A 17,620-nucleotide genomic window follows, 5' to 3' on the forward strand; every position below is an offset into this window, starting at 1 on the left:
ACAGCAGAACGCATGAATTGGGAGCTGCGCGTTAAGCCGCAGAAGAGAGGGAGGAAAGTTGACATGAGCGCGCGCTGCTTTAATGCACTTCTACCGCCTGTCTGCTCCGCGAGCCTGACGGTGCGACGTCACGTGTTTGGGGGGGGGGGGGTGTTGGTTGGGTGGGTGAAGGGGGGGGGGGCTGATGGTCTATAATGGAAGATCACTTGAGACCGTTGTGAGTTCTGTTATTTGAACAAAAAAGTATTTATTTACAACACAGATGTACATATATACCCTTCAAAGTAAAAGCATAAGAAACATGACTTGTCTTCAAAGGAATCTCAAAAGATGTGCGTAATACATGTTTATCAGGGAAGCAATGGATAATGGATGACACACACACACACACACACACACACAAACACACTAGCCCACCCCCCACATACATACTGCAGTGCACGCACACACACACACACACACACACACACACACACTGAGTGACTTTTACATTCTCTCCTGTCTGCTGATCAGCATTACATCATCGGAATAAATCAAAATGAATGGACTGTGGTGTAAATGGTGTTTTCCCATAACCCCTGTCTCTCCCTGTTAACAGGCCACATCAAACACTGAGGGCAAAAGAATCCATTGGGCATGTGAGTGGTCAGCCTTGTGACATAAAACATATCAATAGGACACTGGAATAGACTTCCAGCAGTCCTCAGCCAAACACACACGCACACACACGCACACACACACACTCTGGAGGAACACACATGTAGTTTCCCATCCACAGTGACTTTTTTTTAGTGAGCGTTACCTGAAACTCGGTTTCTCATGTCATGATTTTTAGTCCTCCGCTAGGTTACGTGTTTGTCCTCGTGCGTACAAAACGGATTAAAAAACTTTTGTATATTCAAAATTGTTAGCTTCTCAGAAACTGTTCACGTCATCGCTGTTGGAATGAATCCAATGTGTTATAACACAGTTTCATGACTCCAAATGAGAATTTTCTGCACCGATAATAATAAGAAGACTAAAAAAAATATATATACCAGTATAGGAACATGTAATCAACTGATATGAAAGAGATGGGGGGAGAAAAAACCACCAAAAATTTGAGTTACAAAGATTAGACACAGCAACAGGAACACCAGTCCGCTGCATCCCGGTTGTCGGCTGTGTGAAGGTGAAAAACCACTAATCATCCAAATAAAAGACTGAAACAAACTCACGGAATCGTCCGTTTATTCACTTTTTTTGGTGTGTGTGTGTGTGTTTCTTTTTAAAAATGTGTTGCGACTGAATGGAGGGGGGGGGGGGCAGGAGGTCAAATTTGGTGGAGAGACGGCACACACATAGTGTGGAAAGAAACCAGAAACAAAGAGAAAAATTTCACATCCTTTTTTTAAAAAAAATCTATTAGAAACAACATAATATGCAGAACAATACAATAGCATTTACAATACTTAAATTCCCAGTTTCTGTGAGAGTCCAGCGTAATTTTACAACAGTTTACAGTATATTTTCTTTCTCCACTTGCTTCCCAAACTAGGGGCTGATATAGTTATACTTTTAATTTCTTTTCTCTCGCTTCCCCTCCTTTGTGTGTTTCAATCCGCTATATTTTGTTTTTGTTTTTGTTTTTTTTTGTTTTTTTTTTAAAGGGCACCTCTTTTGGTTTCTCAGTGTCCTGTCAGATACAGACATTGGCTTCTCCTTGGTCCAAATCCATCATCCCAAAGAGTGGCGTTCTCTTCCCTGGAAGTCTCTTGTGTTTGCCAAAGAGTCTAGAACATATCACCGGGTGCCACATCGCCGACAGGTCCAGGCAATCCGGGGCCTGGTGTGTCATCAACGCTCGCAATCAGTTTAAACGAAGGAATCCAGGTGAGTCTAGTGGGCGGTGGCGAGGGTACGAAGTCTAGTGCCCACCAAAGCAGGGGCCTGTCAGGACAGGGAGGAGGGGCGGGGCATGGGGCGGGGGCGTCGTCTGAGTCGGGTGAGCTTCTATGCGTCGGTACATAGACGAGGATTATCAGCAGAGTAAAATGTCGTCGGGTCTCGGAGGTGCACGGAAGGGTTGCTGTCGTCGTCAGGGAATCCCGTTCCCGTAATCCGTAGGCCTCTGTGTGACTGGTGATCCCCTGGTTTGCCCTGTAGATCTGAGGGAGGAGAAGATTATTAGCGGTTTTTATGCAGAACGGCTCCCAAGCCAGACCACCAGCGCTGTTGTCGTGGCGACAACGCACCACGTTTAAATCGACGCGTGCAGAATCACACAGACATCGTTCTAACTCCCAGCGAGTTGGAACGATGTCTCCACCGCCGGGGCACAAATCATTTAACTGCCAAAGAAAAGTGTTGAATGAGAAAGGTGTCATTAAACATTCATTAAACGGGATCGTAGACTCTCCTGTTACGTCCCCGAGCCGTAACACACGGACACGCTGAGACGACGGCGGAGGAGCAGGATTGTGTGTGGCAACTGCTGCAAAAAAAACAAACAAACCCAAAAACAAAACAAAAAAAACCTTAAATTGTGCTAATCTGGATCAGAATACAGACATGAGGATGTGTGTGCGTGTGTGTGTGTGTGTGTGTGTGTGTGTGAGGGAGAGAGAGAGAGAGGGAGAGAGACGGTTTAGTGAGTTAATCCTACACCCTCCATAATGCTGCTTTAACAGTAGGAGAGGACTTAGAGACCAAACACAGATGATCGACTTTAAGTGATACCGAGGTCTAGCGCTTAACATTTTCCTGGATAATCTATTTAACTGGACTACAAGGAAACTCAAAATTAGCCTCAAATTTAGCTTTTGACTGCCTGCTGTCAGCTTTTAAGTAACTAACTAAGTTTGATGCGACACACACGTCACATATCCACCAAAACCTCTTAAAGGGATATTTTGGATTATTGAAGTGAGGCTATATGAGGTACTACTATTACTACTACTATTACTACGACTCAGCAGCACTGCAGATCAATCAGAAAGTGATGCTGTGAAGTGATTCAGTGTAGGAATGCAAGGAAATGCCAGGAAAGAGCTGAGTGACGGCGTAAGTGGAGGACTGAGGCAGCTACGAATACATGTAGTACTTCTACGCTGCAGAGTTCTGCAACGCGCTGACCCACATCTACCCAAGCTGCAATGGATCTCACACACCCCGGGTCAATAAATATCACTTTGAATGATGCACGCCATCAAGCCCCTTTATATAATAAAATACGAGGAGGAGAAATTCATCTCCCCCGACATTCCTCTCTTTAAAGCAAACAATAGCTGCCGTCCACCTCCGCAGGTGGAAAGTCACTACTGAGGAACCTCCACCATTGTTGTTGAAACCAAAGAGGAGCGTTGGAGCTTGGAGCCGCCCGTCACCTGAGAGCGCCCGGGGCCCATCCACGTGTTTCAGCGCGCGCACGCACGCACGCACGCACACACACACACACACACACACACACAGGAGACAGCCACGACAGATGACTCCGATGAGTCCGAGGGAGAGAACAACATGGAGTCGGAGGAGGAGGATGATTGAGGATTGAAGGCTGCAGCATCCATCAGGTGTAGGCTGAGGAGGAGCAGCCACTCGCATCAGAAGCTACTTTAAAGCAGTGGTGCGAGTACACAGCTATTTCATGTAAGTACAAGTAAAAATAGCGCTAAAAAAAAAAGTACATCATCATCAGATATCATTTTTAAAATCTGTCTCAAGTAAAGAATGGGTTCAAAATACAAAGTTCCTTAAGTTAGAAATACTCAAGTAGAGAAAAACTACCTTGATGTCATACTGAAGTACGGCACTTGAGCACAGAGTTGCTTTCCACCTTCAAAACAATGAGACTCTCAAACTGCAACTTTGCTCTGGGGAAAGTGCATCAAAACTTTAATGCGTTTACACTGATAAATCAGTTTAAGGTGGTCTGCATGTTCCAGAAAGCCCTGGATTGGGATGCACCTGTTGTACAGGCTTGTGTATTCCCTTCTTAAACTGCACACCACTGAAGTAAAAGTCACTTTTCAAGTCTTTAAAAATGTTAAAGCTCTGTAGCAGGAAGCATTAGCACTGGTAGCGGCGGTAGCTGAACAGCCAGGGAAAGACGAGGTGTCACATCCTGCACCGCAGCGGTCAACAGTTAAACCTCAAAACTTTAATTTAAAACAAAACGAATCAAGAGTTCTTAACGAGAACATCCTCATGATGAGCGCCAAACCATGTCAAGGCTCTAACCAACACGGCGCCCGCTTGAAAGAGCACACATCGCTAATAAGGTTTTTCACTTAATAAGCCAATCAATACATTGAGCTGTCGGCCTCCTTTCTTCAGCGCGCAGGGAGATTCCAGAGCAGCCAAATCAACACGGACACACATTCACACGGACAATACGAGGGGGCACAAAATCCCCATTGGGACCTGTTTTTCTCCAGTGTTCGTTAATAGTAAAAGTTCATCCACCAGAAAGAGAAGTTGAGGGTTGGGTGGGGGGGGTGACAGTGGGAGGGGTGAAGGGAGGGATCTTGACCCCTCAGCAGAAGGTTAACAAATTTGTGCTTAATGATTGGAGCAATGAATCCTGGGACAAAGGGTCTCCAGCCGAGATTGGCAGCAAAGGGGTTACAGGCAACGTTCACTCAAGCGTTCTGCCCGACATTTTGGGAAGAGCTCTGAGTGAGAGGGGCCGGAAAACATTCCATACGCGCTGCGGCATAATTAATTCTTCCATCCTGTGATGACTATTGTCCTGGAACTGAAAATTACAGTTTTCAGTGGCTAATTTTGTGGAAGAGGGAAATCGGGGGAGAGGATGAAGGGGAATGGGGGTAAGGGTCATACCAGAGTCATTTTGGTCCCTATCAAAGGCTGAGCTCACTTCTGCTTGACTTGCTGGGCTTCATCTCGGCTGACAGGTGTATTGTTTCGCAAGGGGATATAAGCTCTGTAATCATCATTGGGTAGAAAGCATAACGCTCTTCACTAAGCAGGACTAATTGGCTTTAGTTTTAACTAATGTTGCAGTGTGACTGCTAGCTACACCTTCTGTATCGAGACTCAGCCCTCCCCAGCACAATAACTGCTCAATTTAGCCCCGCGGTAACAAAACCTCAACTATGCTAATGAAAATTGCTTATAAAATATAATGAACCTGTGCTCTCTTAATCAAATAAGATAACCATTTCCCCCTCCCTCTCATAATAACCTATTAATTTAATTGGTCATGAAAGAATATAACCCATCACTTACATTTAATTGACCTAGAAACAAAAGTGGCAAGATTTGACGGCTGCAAGCTAGCAGCTAGCTAGCTGATGAGGCTGTGAGAAATGATGAGCAGTGAGGAAGAGAAGACAGATTTCTGTCCCTATCTTTCTCCCAGCTTATATCCTCATCGCTCCCTCCTCCTTCCTTCCTTCCTTCCTTCCGTCTTTCCCTCCTTTTACCCCTCCCTCTTGTCATTTACTCTCACTCGCCATCTATTCACCCACCCCTCCCTCTTTCTGTCTCTCTCTCTCTCTCTCTGTCTTTTTTCTTCCGCCGTCTCCTCGTCTTCTCTGTGCTTTGCTCGTCTCGCAGAGGATTCCTCTGGTGGCCCAATTACGAGATTCAGCAGGCAAATTGAGGCTGTTTAAAGCGAGGTCTGCTGGGAAGGCTAGCAGCTGCTGGAAAGAGGCTGCTTGGACACGGCAAACCAACCCTCATGTTTACACACTTGCACACATAAACACACACACACACACACACACACACGGCTCATTCTCTGTTTCTGTTACCATTTCTCCATTTCAAACCTTAACGATGCCATTCCAAGTGTCTGTCTTTGTTTTGGTTGTGGACATTTGTGATGGAAACAAGGGCGGAATATTTTCCTGAAGGCAAGCACACACGTGCACGTGCATTCTGCAGAGGGTTAATGGTCTCTATTTTTGTAAACTGAATAAGTCAAATCCATTGGTCACACCTCTGGTGATGGCATATTTAATTTGGATCTAGTCAATTAGGCCCAGCTAAGCTCCATACCCTGCTGGCTACCTCCTCCATTTTGCACTAGTTTGTGTCCCCTCCCTGTGCCAGGAGTAATCCTATTACCATACACACACATGCACATACATGCACACACACACACACACACACACACACACACACACACTTGCACAACAATTTGTGCATGTGCCCACACCCACACACATAAATGCATGTATGAGTTTTTTTGTATATGGTATATACTCACCCACACAGGTATACAGTCACAAACAGGTGCGCACACACACACACACACACACATACACTCACTCTCACACGTGGTACATAAACACACACCCGTAGCCACTTCATATACACTCTGCACTGTGATGACACCAAGCCGGTATATATCAAGAATTATGTGGGAGTCTATTTGGCCCTAGGGCGAGAGAGAGAGAGAGAGCGAGAGAGAGAGAGAGAAAGAGAGAGAGAGAGAGAGAAGGGGGAGAGGAGGTGAGAGAAAGAGGCAGAGAATAAGAGATTTAAAGAGAAACAGAAAAAATGTGTTTGTGGGAAAGAGACAGAGGAGGGAAATTGACCTACTGAGAACAACCACAAAGAGTAAGTGAGATGGAGTGAGCGTAAGATCGAAGGAGGGAGGGAAAAAAAGAGGTGGGGGTCTCTCACTGGTTAGTCTGTGTATTAATGTGGCTCATGCATCAACAGCAACCCGGCAGATTTATGACACTTAAGGGGCGCTCACTCCTCATTCTCTCTCTCTCTCTCTCTCCTTCTACTTACACCAGCGACAACTGCTTACATTTTTGCCAATCAGTCTGTTGCCATAGCAACACCTTACCTGCCCCCACCCCATCTCACCCCCCGCCTCTTTTCCCTCTCATCACCCCTTCCCCTCCTATCTACCCCTCCATCTTATTGCCCCGTTCGCCTTCTTTCTCCTCCTATCTGCTCGGCCCACATGCACACACACACACACACACACACACACACACACACACACACACACACACACACACACACACACACACACACACACACACACACAATACATTCAAAAGATATTGCTGTCACCAATTATTATCTTTAATTTCCATCTAAAAACAAATGTATTATGTCATCATTCATATGTCCATACTTTCTTTCTCTCCTTCATCTTTCCACCTCTTTTTTTTACTTTTCTTTTTCTTTTTTTCTGAGAGTCCTCTCTGGTTTCCCGGCATTCCTGATGTGAAAGATGTTTAGTCCTGTAGCCATTGGATATGTGAGAGAGTGAAACAGCTACACACACAAAGAGTTACAAGGTTGTGATCAAAGGCTCTTATCACCAGACTGGTGGGAGTTGGAGAACGGGGGGGGGGGGGGGGGGGGGGGGGGTGGTGTGCGTGCAGTGGGGGACAGCGTCTTTGTAAGGAAAATAAAATTAAACAGAAGAAAAAGAAAAGAAAAACAGACATGAATTATACCCTGATGCATATCTGTGTGAAAAAAATGTATCAAATATGGACCTCAGACTCCCCTCACATTTCTGTCTAATTTCACATGACCATAAATAAGGTCGTGCACATGAGAGTCCCTCATGGAGACACACGCCTGCTGATATGGAGTCGGTGTGAGGACTTACATTCCCCCTTTGTGTTGTGATGGCTCGGACTGGGGCGGGGCTACATGTAGTGCCACTGACCTTCCATGCCCATGTTCATGCCCATTCCACCCATCGGTCCTGAAATCACACACACACACACACACACACACACACACACACACACACACACACACACACACACACACACACACACACACACACGGGTAAAGATGATGTTTCTTCACCACAATTACTGAAGTTAGGTTAAAAAAAAAGCCTTTAGTAAGTTCAAGTTTAATGGAAAACCCGAGGGAGCATTGCAAAGGTTTTAACCTAGAAATGTGAAGTGTGGTGGTGGGGGCTGGGGGTGGTGATGGGGTGGGGTGGGGGGGGGTGGTCTTACAGTTTTATCCAAACCTGCTGACTTTGAGAGGAGGGTGAGATAGGGTTAGAGACTTGAGAGAATCCCAGAAAACAGGGGATAGAAGAGGAGGAGAGAAGCTTAAGGACAAACTCTGGGATTAGACCTGATGGCGTGAGAGAGAAAGAGAGAGAGAGAGGGAGTGGGAGTGAGGAAGTAGATGGTTGTGTAATGTGATTGACCACACCTGTTCTGGTTTGTATGTTGAGGGAGGGGGGAGGAGGTAGCTGTGTTTATATACAGTATGTGTGGTATTTCAGGGGGTATGTACAGCCAAGCGACTGCAGTACACTTCCATTCGGGGCTGTTGTGTGTGAGAGAGGAGCGTGCTGGTGGAGGGACCCGACTGTGCTGTATGATGGGAGTAAAACACCACCCGACAGAAACGGGGAGGCAAGATAACAACCACAACAAGGACTGAGAGGAATAAGATGGGAAGAGTGAGGGAGGAAGAGAAAGAAAGGGACAGACACGCAGAGAAAGCCTTACCAGGTGGTCTGATTCCCATGTGCTGCTGGCCGTCCATGACGAAGCCCCCCATCGGCTGGCCATCTGGATTATAGGGAGCTCCTTGACTTACTGTGGATGGAGGAGGAGACGGAGGGAGGGATAGAGGGATTGGAGGAGGGGATGGAGGGGTCAATTAGTGCTTTAATTAAGGCTCAGTGGCCGAAGCGGGATCATCTGTTGGCCAGTGCACGCACAGGGAGCCGCCGTTGTCTTTCAACGTCATTTTGCTTCATGTCGTCCCAGCCAGCTCGCCCCTGTAAGCCCCTCGTAGACTTAAATGCGTCTAAATGCTATAATAGGGATCGGCCCGAGAGAGTCACACTATGGTACGCGTCAGACTTTTGTTTTAAAATGAGATTTCATCCATCTGGTGGAGCCCGCAACCTCTTACACAGTGACTGACAGCAAAGCAGTATAGCACGTTAGCATAGCCTCGCTTGGAAATACAGTGTTGCGCTAACCAGTTCACTATGTCCCCATGTGTGCAGGTTTATTGGGGTCCAAACACAGTAGTACTGATTGTTTTCAACATTATGAAAGCCTAAATATTTAAACCAATTAATTTCAGGTCCTGACGTTTAATTCTATTTTAGGATTTTCTAATGTAATTGCTGATCATATCAATGTCAGATGATGAAAATCAACTCCAGATTTAACAGTAAGTCATTCATGGGCCTGAACTCTGTAGCTAATAAATTCTGCCTCTAACTGCTGCAGCGATAAGTGAAACCTGATAGGCTTCCCGTTTTTTTTCTTGCCTCCATTGTTGTGCTCTCATAGAAATCCATTTACCTTCAATTCAGGCTGCTTGGGGGTCAGTCAAGCAAAAGCAAGAACTCGGCCCCACTGAATGCCTTTGAACTTTACTGCGCCCCTAATGCCACCCTGACCTCTGACCCCTATTACAGGTAATAAAGTTTACAGCAGTCCAAACCAAGCCATGCACCAGGGGGACCGCTCACTCACTCCCCTCGCTCCCTGGAACAGCCACAAATGGGGACGAGTTGAGGGGGGTAGTTTAAAGCAGTTTGGGGAGGGGTGGGTGGGTAAAAAACAGGTCTGGAGCCAAAAAGCCAAACAACGGTCACCCAAAAAAGAAACGGGTGTAGTTCTCTCGGGGGGGGGGGGGGGGGATGTTAAAAGTTACTGAGAACACAGCTAGTTTTGTTTACAAGCTGACAAAAACAAACCCTGAACTAATTTTCAGCCAAATTATATCTCATGATTAATTAATTATTTCTCACCCCAAGAAGCACGTGAATTAATGCAGTTAATGTTTGGTTCCTTGCTTTTAGAGGTCAGTCAGGAGAGGGGAAGCCCCTGGAGGTTTCGGACATTCCAAGATGGGGGATCAGTCCAGTATTTACCAGCTGATGGTGCATGGAGTGTGGACGGCTTTCGCCTGCTTGACTTGAATACAGTAACTATAGGAGACTTGCCTGCACGGTTTGACTGGTCAATCATGGGCTGGACTATTCTCCTCCTCGCGTTAATGAACCTGGGGGAGACAAGCAAGGAGGAAGAGGGTTGGTTTGAGACAAAGGAACAGTTAGAGTTTTTCCTCAAAACACAATTAGGCACAATTTGCTGCTTTTCATACAGAAGGAAAAACAAACACATGGCTAAACATGTCTGTTAGCTAAGAGAAATAATTCTTCTCCAAGCAACCCTGAGCCCTGCTAAAGCCCAAGGAGAACCACAAAGAAAGTCACATCTTAACAGCCTTCACAACAGAGGCAGTTGTCTTTCATAACGCAGAACTCCATGACTTGTACAAACTTGCTCAGCCTCAGCATATACACAGGCCTGAACACTGGGGTCTTTGTGGGGTGAGGCTTAAAATGGATTTTCTCCCTGCCTGTTTGAAACATGTCAACCCATCCTGCTTTGTTGGAGACGCTCCACCTCACGACAAGTTGAGGTGGCTGACTGCTTAACCCATTCGGCGAGGAGACGTGTCGTGTTGCCACTGCTAAGTATTGTTTGGTGGGTGCCGCTCTGCTCAGACAGGTGACTGAGTGTAACTGTGTGACAGCAGGAGCTTTATTTAGTGTGTGTGTGTGTGTGTGTGTGTGTGTGTGTGTGTGTGTGTGTTTGTGTGTTTTCACAAGAGCAGGATTTGCTACCTACAGCCTCGGACCAACCCCTTTACCCTGTGACCTCCATTAAAAGCACACGGCCAGACCATTTATTGTGCGCGCGCACACACACACACACACACACACACACACACACACACACATATTTAAATCTACTGCTTACACATTCACAATTACACACAAAACACACACACAAACACACACACACGGCTTTCCTCCCTCTCTTACATTCATTCACACACGTTCAAGCTCTCACAAACATTCAGGGCACAAGCAGTGCTTTGGCCTTGCTCAGCCTAACCCCTTGTGAAGTGACCTTTTGACCCGTAATGACCCCAAGGAGAGAGGGCTCTTGGGGCTTCTGACTTGATTTATGTGTTCCTGCTGTTGCCCCACCAGACACTTCTCTATTTCATCTCTAAAAGGGGAGTATTAGCTGAACTACAGCGAACAATAGTACTGCTACTCTTCTGAAACTCAAAAATGACACATTTAAGGGGGCTTGGAAAGGAAAGAAAGGACCAGCGGAGGGAGAGAGAAGGCAAACAAAAGGACACTCGCCTGTGTATGTTTGGACCTCCTGTTTTATGTCTTTAATATTCTTTTCCTGTCTGTTTTAAGGTGCGACACCCACCCACCCCTCCCCTACGTGCTGCTATCTATCATGGTTCTGAGGACAGCTGCAGAGCAAGAGGAAGGGAGACGTGTCAGGGGTGTAATAGTTTCTCTGAATTTTTCAATATATTTTTTAAAAAAATGCATTTTTGACAGTTGTCCAAGTAAGACCTGCCAATAGATGAAATAAGTTTGAAAAAAGAGGGAGAAAGCACGTGAGGAGGATCTCATCCGAATTTTACAATTTTGTTCCCAATTTGTTACAATAAAATATGACGAGGAATTTTGGGGGAGAGAGGGAAACAGAAAGGGAGGACGACAAGAATGTACTGACATGGCAGAGCACCATCAAATGAGGGAACGTCTGGAGTTTTATCACCAACACCCACTCCCTCCCTTCCTCTCTCGCTACCCTGTTTTGCTGGGGGAGATATGGGAGTGAGGGAGGAAGGGCAAGGAGTGTCGAGGAGGCCCGAGCATTCCTCCGACTCCTCTCCTCTCTTGGCCCTTTATGGAAGGATGAGGTCAACTCCGGGCCAGCGTTGGAGAACTGTTGATGTCTCTTCACCTCATTCCGCTTCGCTTTTCTTTACGACTTCTTTAAAGTAAAACTTTGAACCTTCCATCGCTCAAAAAAAAAAAAAAAAAATGATGCAACAAAGGCGGTTGTTTTGGCAATAGGTGTTCACTTCTTTGAAATTCGGGGATTTGTTTCTGCTACCACGCAGTTCAGGGAGGAATGTAATGGACTTGTAATTTGATGTGACCTCCAAGTTAGATGGCAGCGCTGCTTATTCACCCTAAAGATTTTAAAGGCTATGTAATAACCCTATTATCACAGCAGCAGTTACAGTACTAAAATACTACAGTACCAGGAGTAGTAATAGCTACTTTTAGCCTGCAAGCTATTCTGTCACCATTCTGCCTCCCATACCGCCCTCTCCGTCTCTTTCTGTATCTGTTTCCTCTGCCGTCGTGCTCTCTCCTTATCATTCATTCCCTGTATGGTAGGAACTGGCAGTCCACCTCCCAACCCACGCTCTAACCCACAGATCCCTCCTCCTCCTTGCAAAAACTCTCGCTGGTTTCCTGTCCCCTAACGTCCCCATATCTGAGGCCAGATGCACCATGGGGCCTGGAACAAAGGATAAAATGCCTCTCATAATAGCAGCCAGGGGAACGGAGTGATGGAGAGCGGGAGAATGGGAGAGAGAGAGAGAGTGGGAAAAAAAACGGAAAGGGGCTCTGGTCTGCAAACCAGACACTCTTGCTGTGACCGTTAATAAGCTGACAGTGAGAAAGACTGAGAGAGGGAGAGGTGGGAGTGAGACAGAAAGGAGAGGAAGAGGAACAAGAAGGGGAGAAGTAAGGGAAAGATAAAGAGTGATGGAGAGACAGAGGGAAAATGCGGAAAGGGAGGAAAGAGAAAAGGAGGGCTCCTCTATTAGCGGGGAGTGAGGCTTCACCTTTGCACGACCCCTGGGTGCTATAGGGCCAGTGTTTATGGCCTGTTCATTCCCCTGCCACCCATCACAACACAATGAGCTGCACTATTCAGCTCTGCTCCCTGCAACAATAGCTGGGCTATTTTGGCGTGACACACCACTGGTGGTGGTACGCCTAAAGTTGGGCAAAAACACAGAGAGACAAGAGAGGAGAAGAAAAATGACCTGAAATAAAAATTTTGCCTTGTGCGGTTTAGGGAATTCAGCGTGGTGCGAACATTGCCAAGGGAGTTCGATTCCCAGCAGGGGCACACATGCTCGACATATGCATGCAGCCATGGTTTAGTGGATCAAAAAAAACATGCCCGCCATATGCTACAGTAAAACTGAAGACAAGTCATATAAGTGGACTGGGCGAATGATGGTCTTTGTTGATTTAGCTCCAATCTATTTCTCCTTCAGAGATTGCTGATGTCTGGATTAATCCTCTCACCCCTCTCCCTCCTTCTCTGGAAAGACTGGAACTGATTGCGACGGCGTCTGCCAAACCCTTGCTAATGTCCTATTCTCATTACACCCGAGACACACACATACACAGACACCCCGAGCTGAGGCAGACGCACACAGGTGTACACCAAGCACACGTGAAATGCCCAATTAAAAGCAAGAAATTGTATTTTTCATCAGCTGCCTTTGTTGCGTGACCAATTAGGGGATAATTTAATAACTAGCAGTGGAAAGATGCAGATTGGGTATACAAAAGGTTACTCTCCGAGCTCGTTGATTTAAATTCATGTGGAGTTCTCCATTTCTGTAGCGCGCACACACACGCGCACACACACACACTCACACACACACACACACACGCTCACACTCACACCTCCTGAACCTACTACCAATATTATATTAGTAATATGAGACACACAAACAGACATACATGCACACACACAGCCACGGCATTCACTACCAGTATTACATTAGTAATCTGAGTGTGCACGTCTGCATGCATTTACAGACAGATGCATATTCCTGCATCTCACACACACACACACACACACACACACACACACACATCAGGACTAAGCTGTGTGCATTTCAGCGCATGCAGACAGAGGTTTATATGCATATTCACATCTTAAAAGAGCTTAAAATAGCTGTGTAACCGCACACTCCCCCTGACTGCCAATCAATGTGATTTAAAAGCACTAAAAAGAAAGGCGAGCTGTGACGGGGAGAATCGTGTAGCTTATCATCAGGTTGTCACTGCGCAGCCAGCATCGATCGTCTGCTGTTCAACCACAATTAGCGCCTAGCCCATATAGCCTCCTGACTCACTGGTGAACACACACACACACACACACACACACACACACACACACACACACACACACACACACACACACACACACACATCCATGCAAACACCGTTCTGTGTAGCAACACTGAATATAATAATGAAATATGTACAAGTGACAAAAGTCACCTCGCTGTTGTTTTGCATCTGCACTGACACAAAAGTACAAGTTACCCGCCGTCATCAGTCTCGAGCACCCGCACTCATTCTGTTCTATCCATCTCTATTCTTATGTCACACCTTATATCCCTGCACAACTTTATTATCCCCATCCTGCCTCCCAGCACATCTCCATCTTCCTAAGTAATTAGTTATTTTATTATAGCGCTTACTTATTCTCTTATGTGCAGCAGGGGCTGGTCGCGCATTAGTGCACATGTATCTTCATGTGTGTGTGTGTGTGTGTGTGTGTGTGAGAACTTCACATGGGTGTGTTCTGGAACAGTGAATTTCTTCCTCTCCACAGTTGATGAATTAACTTATAAGTCACTTTCTGCTTGATCCATATCGTTCTTTTTCATCCTCCTTTGTGTCGCGCTCACGCACACATGGATGCGATGCCTCACGTGAAACTGTGACACACCCGGGGAGGTTTCAGATGTAGCTTGTGGACTTTTAAACCAAGACTGTTTCACTATTTTAGTTTTCAAAAAAATGATCAGAAACAAAAGTATTAATTACTTCACACTCCATACACCCTTGTTAGAAACCACTGATTTTTGAGAAATTTGTGGTTTTGCACTGTGCGAAATGTGCAGCAACTTTGCATTGTTTGTAGCTATGCTGTTTAAAGAGGCTCCACTGTCCTTAATTTTTCAACATGTACAAACGAGTACATGCACACACACTCTACATGCTCTCACTTGTCAACATGCAGCATCACACTCAGAGCTGCTCAGACCGATCAAGCAACCTCTCAGCTCCTCAGCCTTCCCCTGAAGACACAGGCCGTACGCTTCAGCTCTACTGTGACACCTTGTATTACCTGCAGGCTAACTGGCACTGTGAAAGACATAAAAACCCATTCACATGATTCACATGATACATAAAATCTATGTGCAATAAATAAATATGACGAATAAGGTTGAAGTGAGGTCATGCAGGAGTCACGTGAGCGCCGATCTCGTGTGTGGTTGGGTTGCTGCTAGGCTGTCATTAGCCAGTAGGCCTGTGTTTTGAGTCAGCAGAACATATAAGACTTAATTGGCGGGCAAACAGTTCCTGAAACGTCTCCAAGAGCATGCACAGCTACGAACATACACACCCTGTGACACACATGTAGAACACAACGGTAGTGCATGATGGTCCGGCTCCTAATAACGAGAGGGGGGTAAGCTAGATGCAAAGCTGCATATGAGAAAACTGTGTGAAATTTAAATGATGTTTTAAAACCAGAACTGCCATGGGGTCTCTCTCTCTCTCTCTCCCTCTCGCTCTCACACATGCACGCACGCACGCACCCAAACACACAGTTGGTCCACCATCCAAGAGCCCAGTGTCCATTAAAAAAGCCATGAATCTCCCACTAAAGCTGGTTTTACAGAGAGGAGCAACAGACCCCTCCCCCCATCCACCACCCCCACCGCAACCCCTCCACACAAAAACACACATAAACAAGGGGAGAGCTCTGTGTGTGTTTGTGTGTATGTCCATGACAACCAGGTGCCTCTACAAGTTATAGAAAGGAAAACTTGGAGAACATACATGTATTTATTGGCTCGGAGACACTTGGCTTTGTGACAATCGCTGACTTCTAAATAGGATTTGCCAAAAGACCAAATATAAACCGAGGGTGGGCGAGAGAGAGGTGAGAGAGGGGGTGTGAACACAAGAGAGGACTTGAGTAAAGATGACAAGAGACAAAGATGAGTAAAAAAGAGAGAAATAAAGACATAAGAACAACAGATCAGAGGGGAGCAGCTTTGTTCCTTCTTTCCCTAACACACACGCGAGCGCGCACACACACGCGCACACACACACACAAACACACACGCACACACACACACTTAGAGCTTCTGCCAATCATCCATCAATGCCAGAGAGAGGCGATGGCCTGAAGCCTGGCTTTACCCTGCAACAACATGGCTGTCCTCTGCTGCCCACTCCACAAACACAACATTGGACTGAGTTTGAGTCTTTTAGTGTTTGGGCTTGGATCAAAATGTATGTGCGCCAGTAAGAAGTGTGTGTGTGTGTGTGTGTGTGTGTGTGTGTGTGTGTGTGTGTGTGTGTGTGTGTGTGAGACAGAGAGAGAGAGAGAGAGAGAGAGAGAGAGCGAGAGAGAGAGAGAGAGCTCTAGCAGTACTGGCCTGACTGTGTGTGTGTATGTGTCTGTATTCATTGTACATGTCTGTTTATATTAGGAGGTATAGCGGCGCCATATGTATTTTCACGTTAATACAAACAGTGTGTGTTTCTATCCATGAGCTGATGTATTTATTTATTCAAAAGCATAAATCTCAGTACACACAAAACCACACATGCAGTCGAGTCTCCATCACTTCAGAGGACACAGATGACCACAGTCACACACAGAGACAGTACTGCTGACAGGACTTAAAGTGGGGACTGCAAACACCCCATGGATGACCTAAATCCACCCCTCCACACTGCCCGTGTCATATCCTGTCTGTGTGCGTGTCACTTCCCCCTGCTGGCTCACAGCAGCCATCACTACAGGGTCCCCCTCAGACTGCCTGGAAACCAGCGACAACTTTTTAGGAAATTTTACATCACAGCGATAGGAGTGAAAGAGAGGAAGGGATGATGACGTCTCTATGCAGAAAATAGAATAGAATAGTGTTCCATGAATACATGGTGATGGATATATTCATATATATATGTGTGTGTGTGTGTGTCTATGTGTGAGTGTGTGTGTGTGTGTGTGTGTGTGTGTGCGCGCGCGTGTGTTTAAGCAGCATTATGTCATTTGGAGGATGTAGTCAAATGTTATTTTGAGAACTAGCCGAGTACCGCAGGGACACGGCTGAGCCTGACAGCAAGAACGGGACAGAGTAAGTGACATTTTTCTCAATTTCCCAGCTTAGTTTACTCTTCAGAATATGTTGTTATAATTCTCATTTTAGAAAAGCAGCATAATGTTGTTTTAAGTGGAAAAATCAGTTGTTCACATCCAAGGAAATGAGGCAGAAGGTTTTTTTTTCTCGATATAACTATGCTATCTCATGATTGACTGCTGTGCCTAAAAATGATTTACAAAAATATAACTCATGTTTTTTGCTCTGCAGTAGGTGCTGTCATTTTACTAGATACCTAATTTTGAAGTACTTTGGCACATAAAAAAACCCATTTGATCAACACAAGACAACATCAGCCTCAGATGAACAACTGTCTGATGATGGCAACAATGACAGCGGCCATGTGTGCTTCAACACAGACCCTGGTATTCAACTTCTGCCGCCTTTCATGTTTTGGAACCCACCCCCAGCCCCATTCCCCCTCCTCCCCTACAACAAGAGGAGGTTGAAAAGCAAAGGGAGAGAGCAGTGGGGAGAAAAGAGGAGGGAATAAAAAAGACAAGAGCGAGGCAAATGAAGAGAAATGCAGGTTTGGCCTTGGGCGGCGTGCTGTGATGTAAGAGAAAAAGAGAGAGTGTGGGGAGGGGGA

The 17,620-nt window shown here is 45.9% G+C and overlaps 1 protein-coding gene across 1 annotated transcript in view; it reads right to left on the minus strand.

Annotated features, from left to right (window-relative positions):
* Positions 1 to 222: 222 nt before the first annotated feature.
* Positions 223 to 17,620, minus strand: part of meis1b (Meis homeobox 1 b) — an 83,834-nt gene continuing 66,436 nt past the window's right edge. The window contains exons 10-13 of the mRNA XM_086179618.1: positions 9,920 to 9,978; positions 8,460 to 8,549; positions 7,589 to 7,687; positions 223 to 2,147 (exon numbers count right to left, since the gene is read on the minus strand). Coding sequence (XP_086035744.1) covers positions 7,629 to 7,687; positions 8,460 to 8,549; positions 9,920 to 9,978 — 208 coding nt within the window. The 3' untranslated portion in view covers positions 223 to 2,147; positions 7,589 to 7,628. The remainder of the gene's footprint in view (positions 2,148 to 7,588; positions 7,688 to 8,459; positions 8,550 to 9,919; positions 9,979 to 17,620) is intronic.

The sequence above is a fragment of the Aulostomus chinensis genome, chromosome 16, assembly GCF_037954235.1.
Source record: "Aulostomus chinensis isolate RoL2024-O1b breed Wild chromosome 16, RoL_Achi_v1.0, whole genome shotgun sequence".
NCBI classification, from domain to species: Eukaryota; Metazoa; Chordata; class Actinopteri; order Syngnathiformes; family Aulostomidae; genus Aulostomus; species Aulostomus chinensis.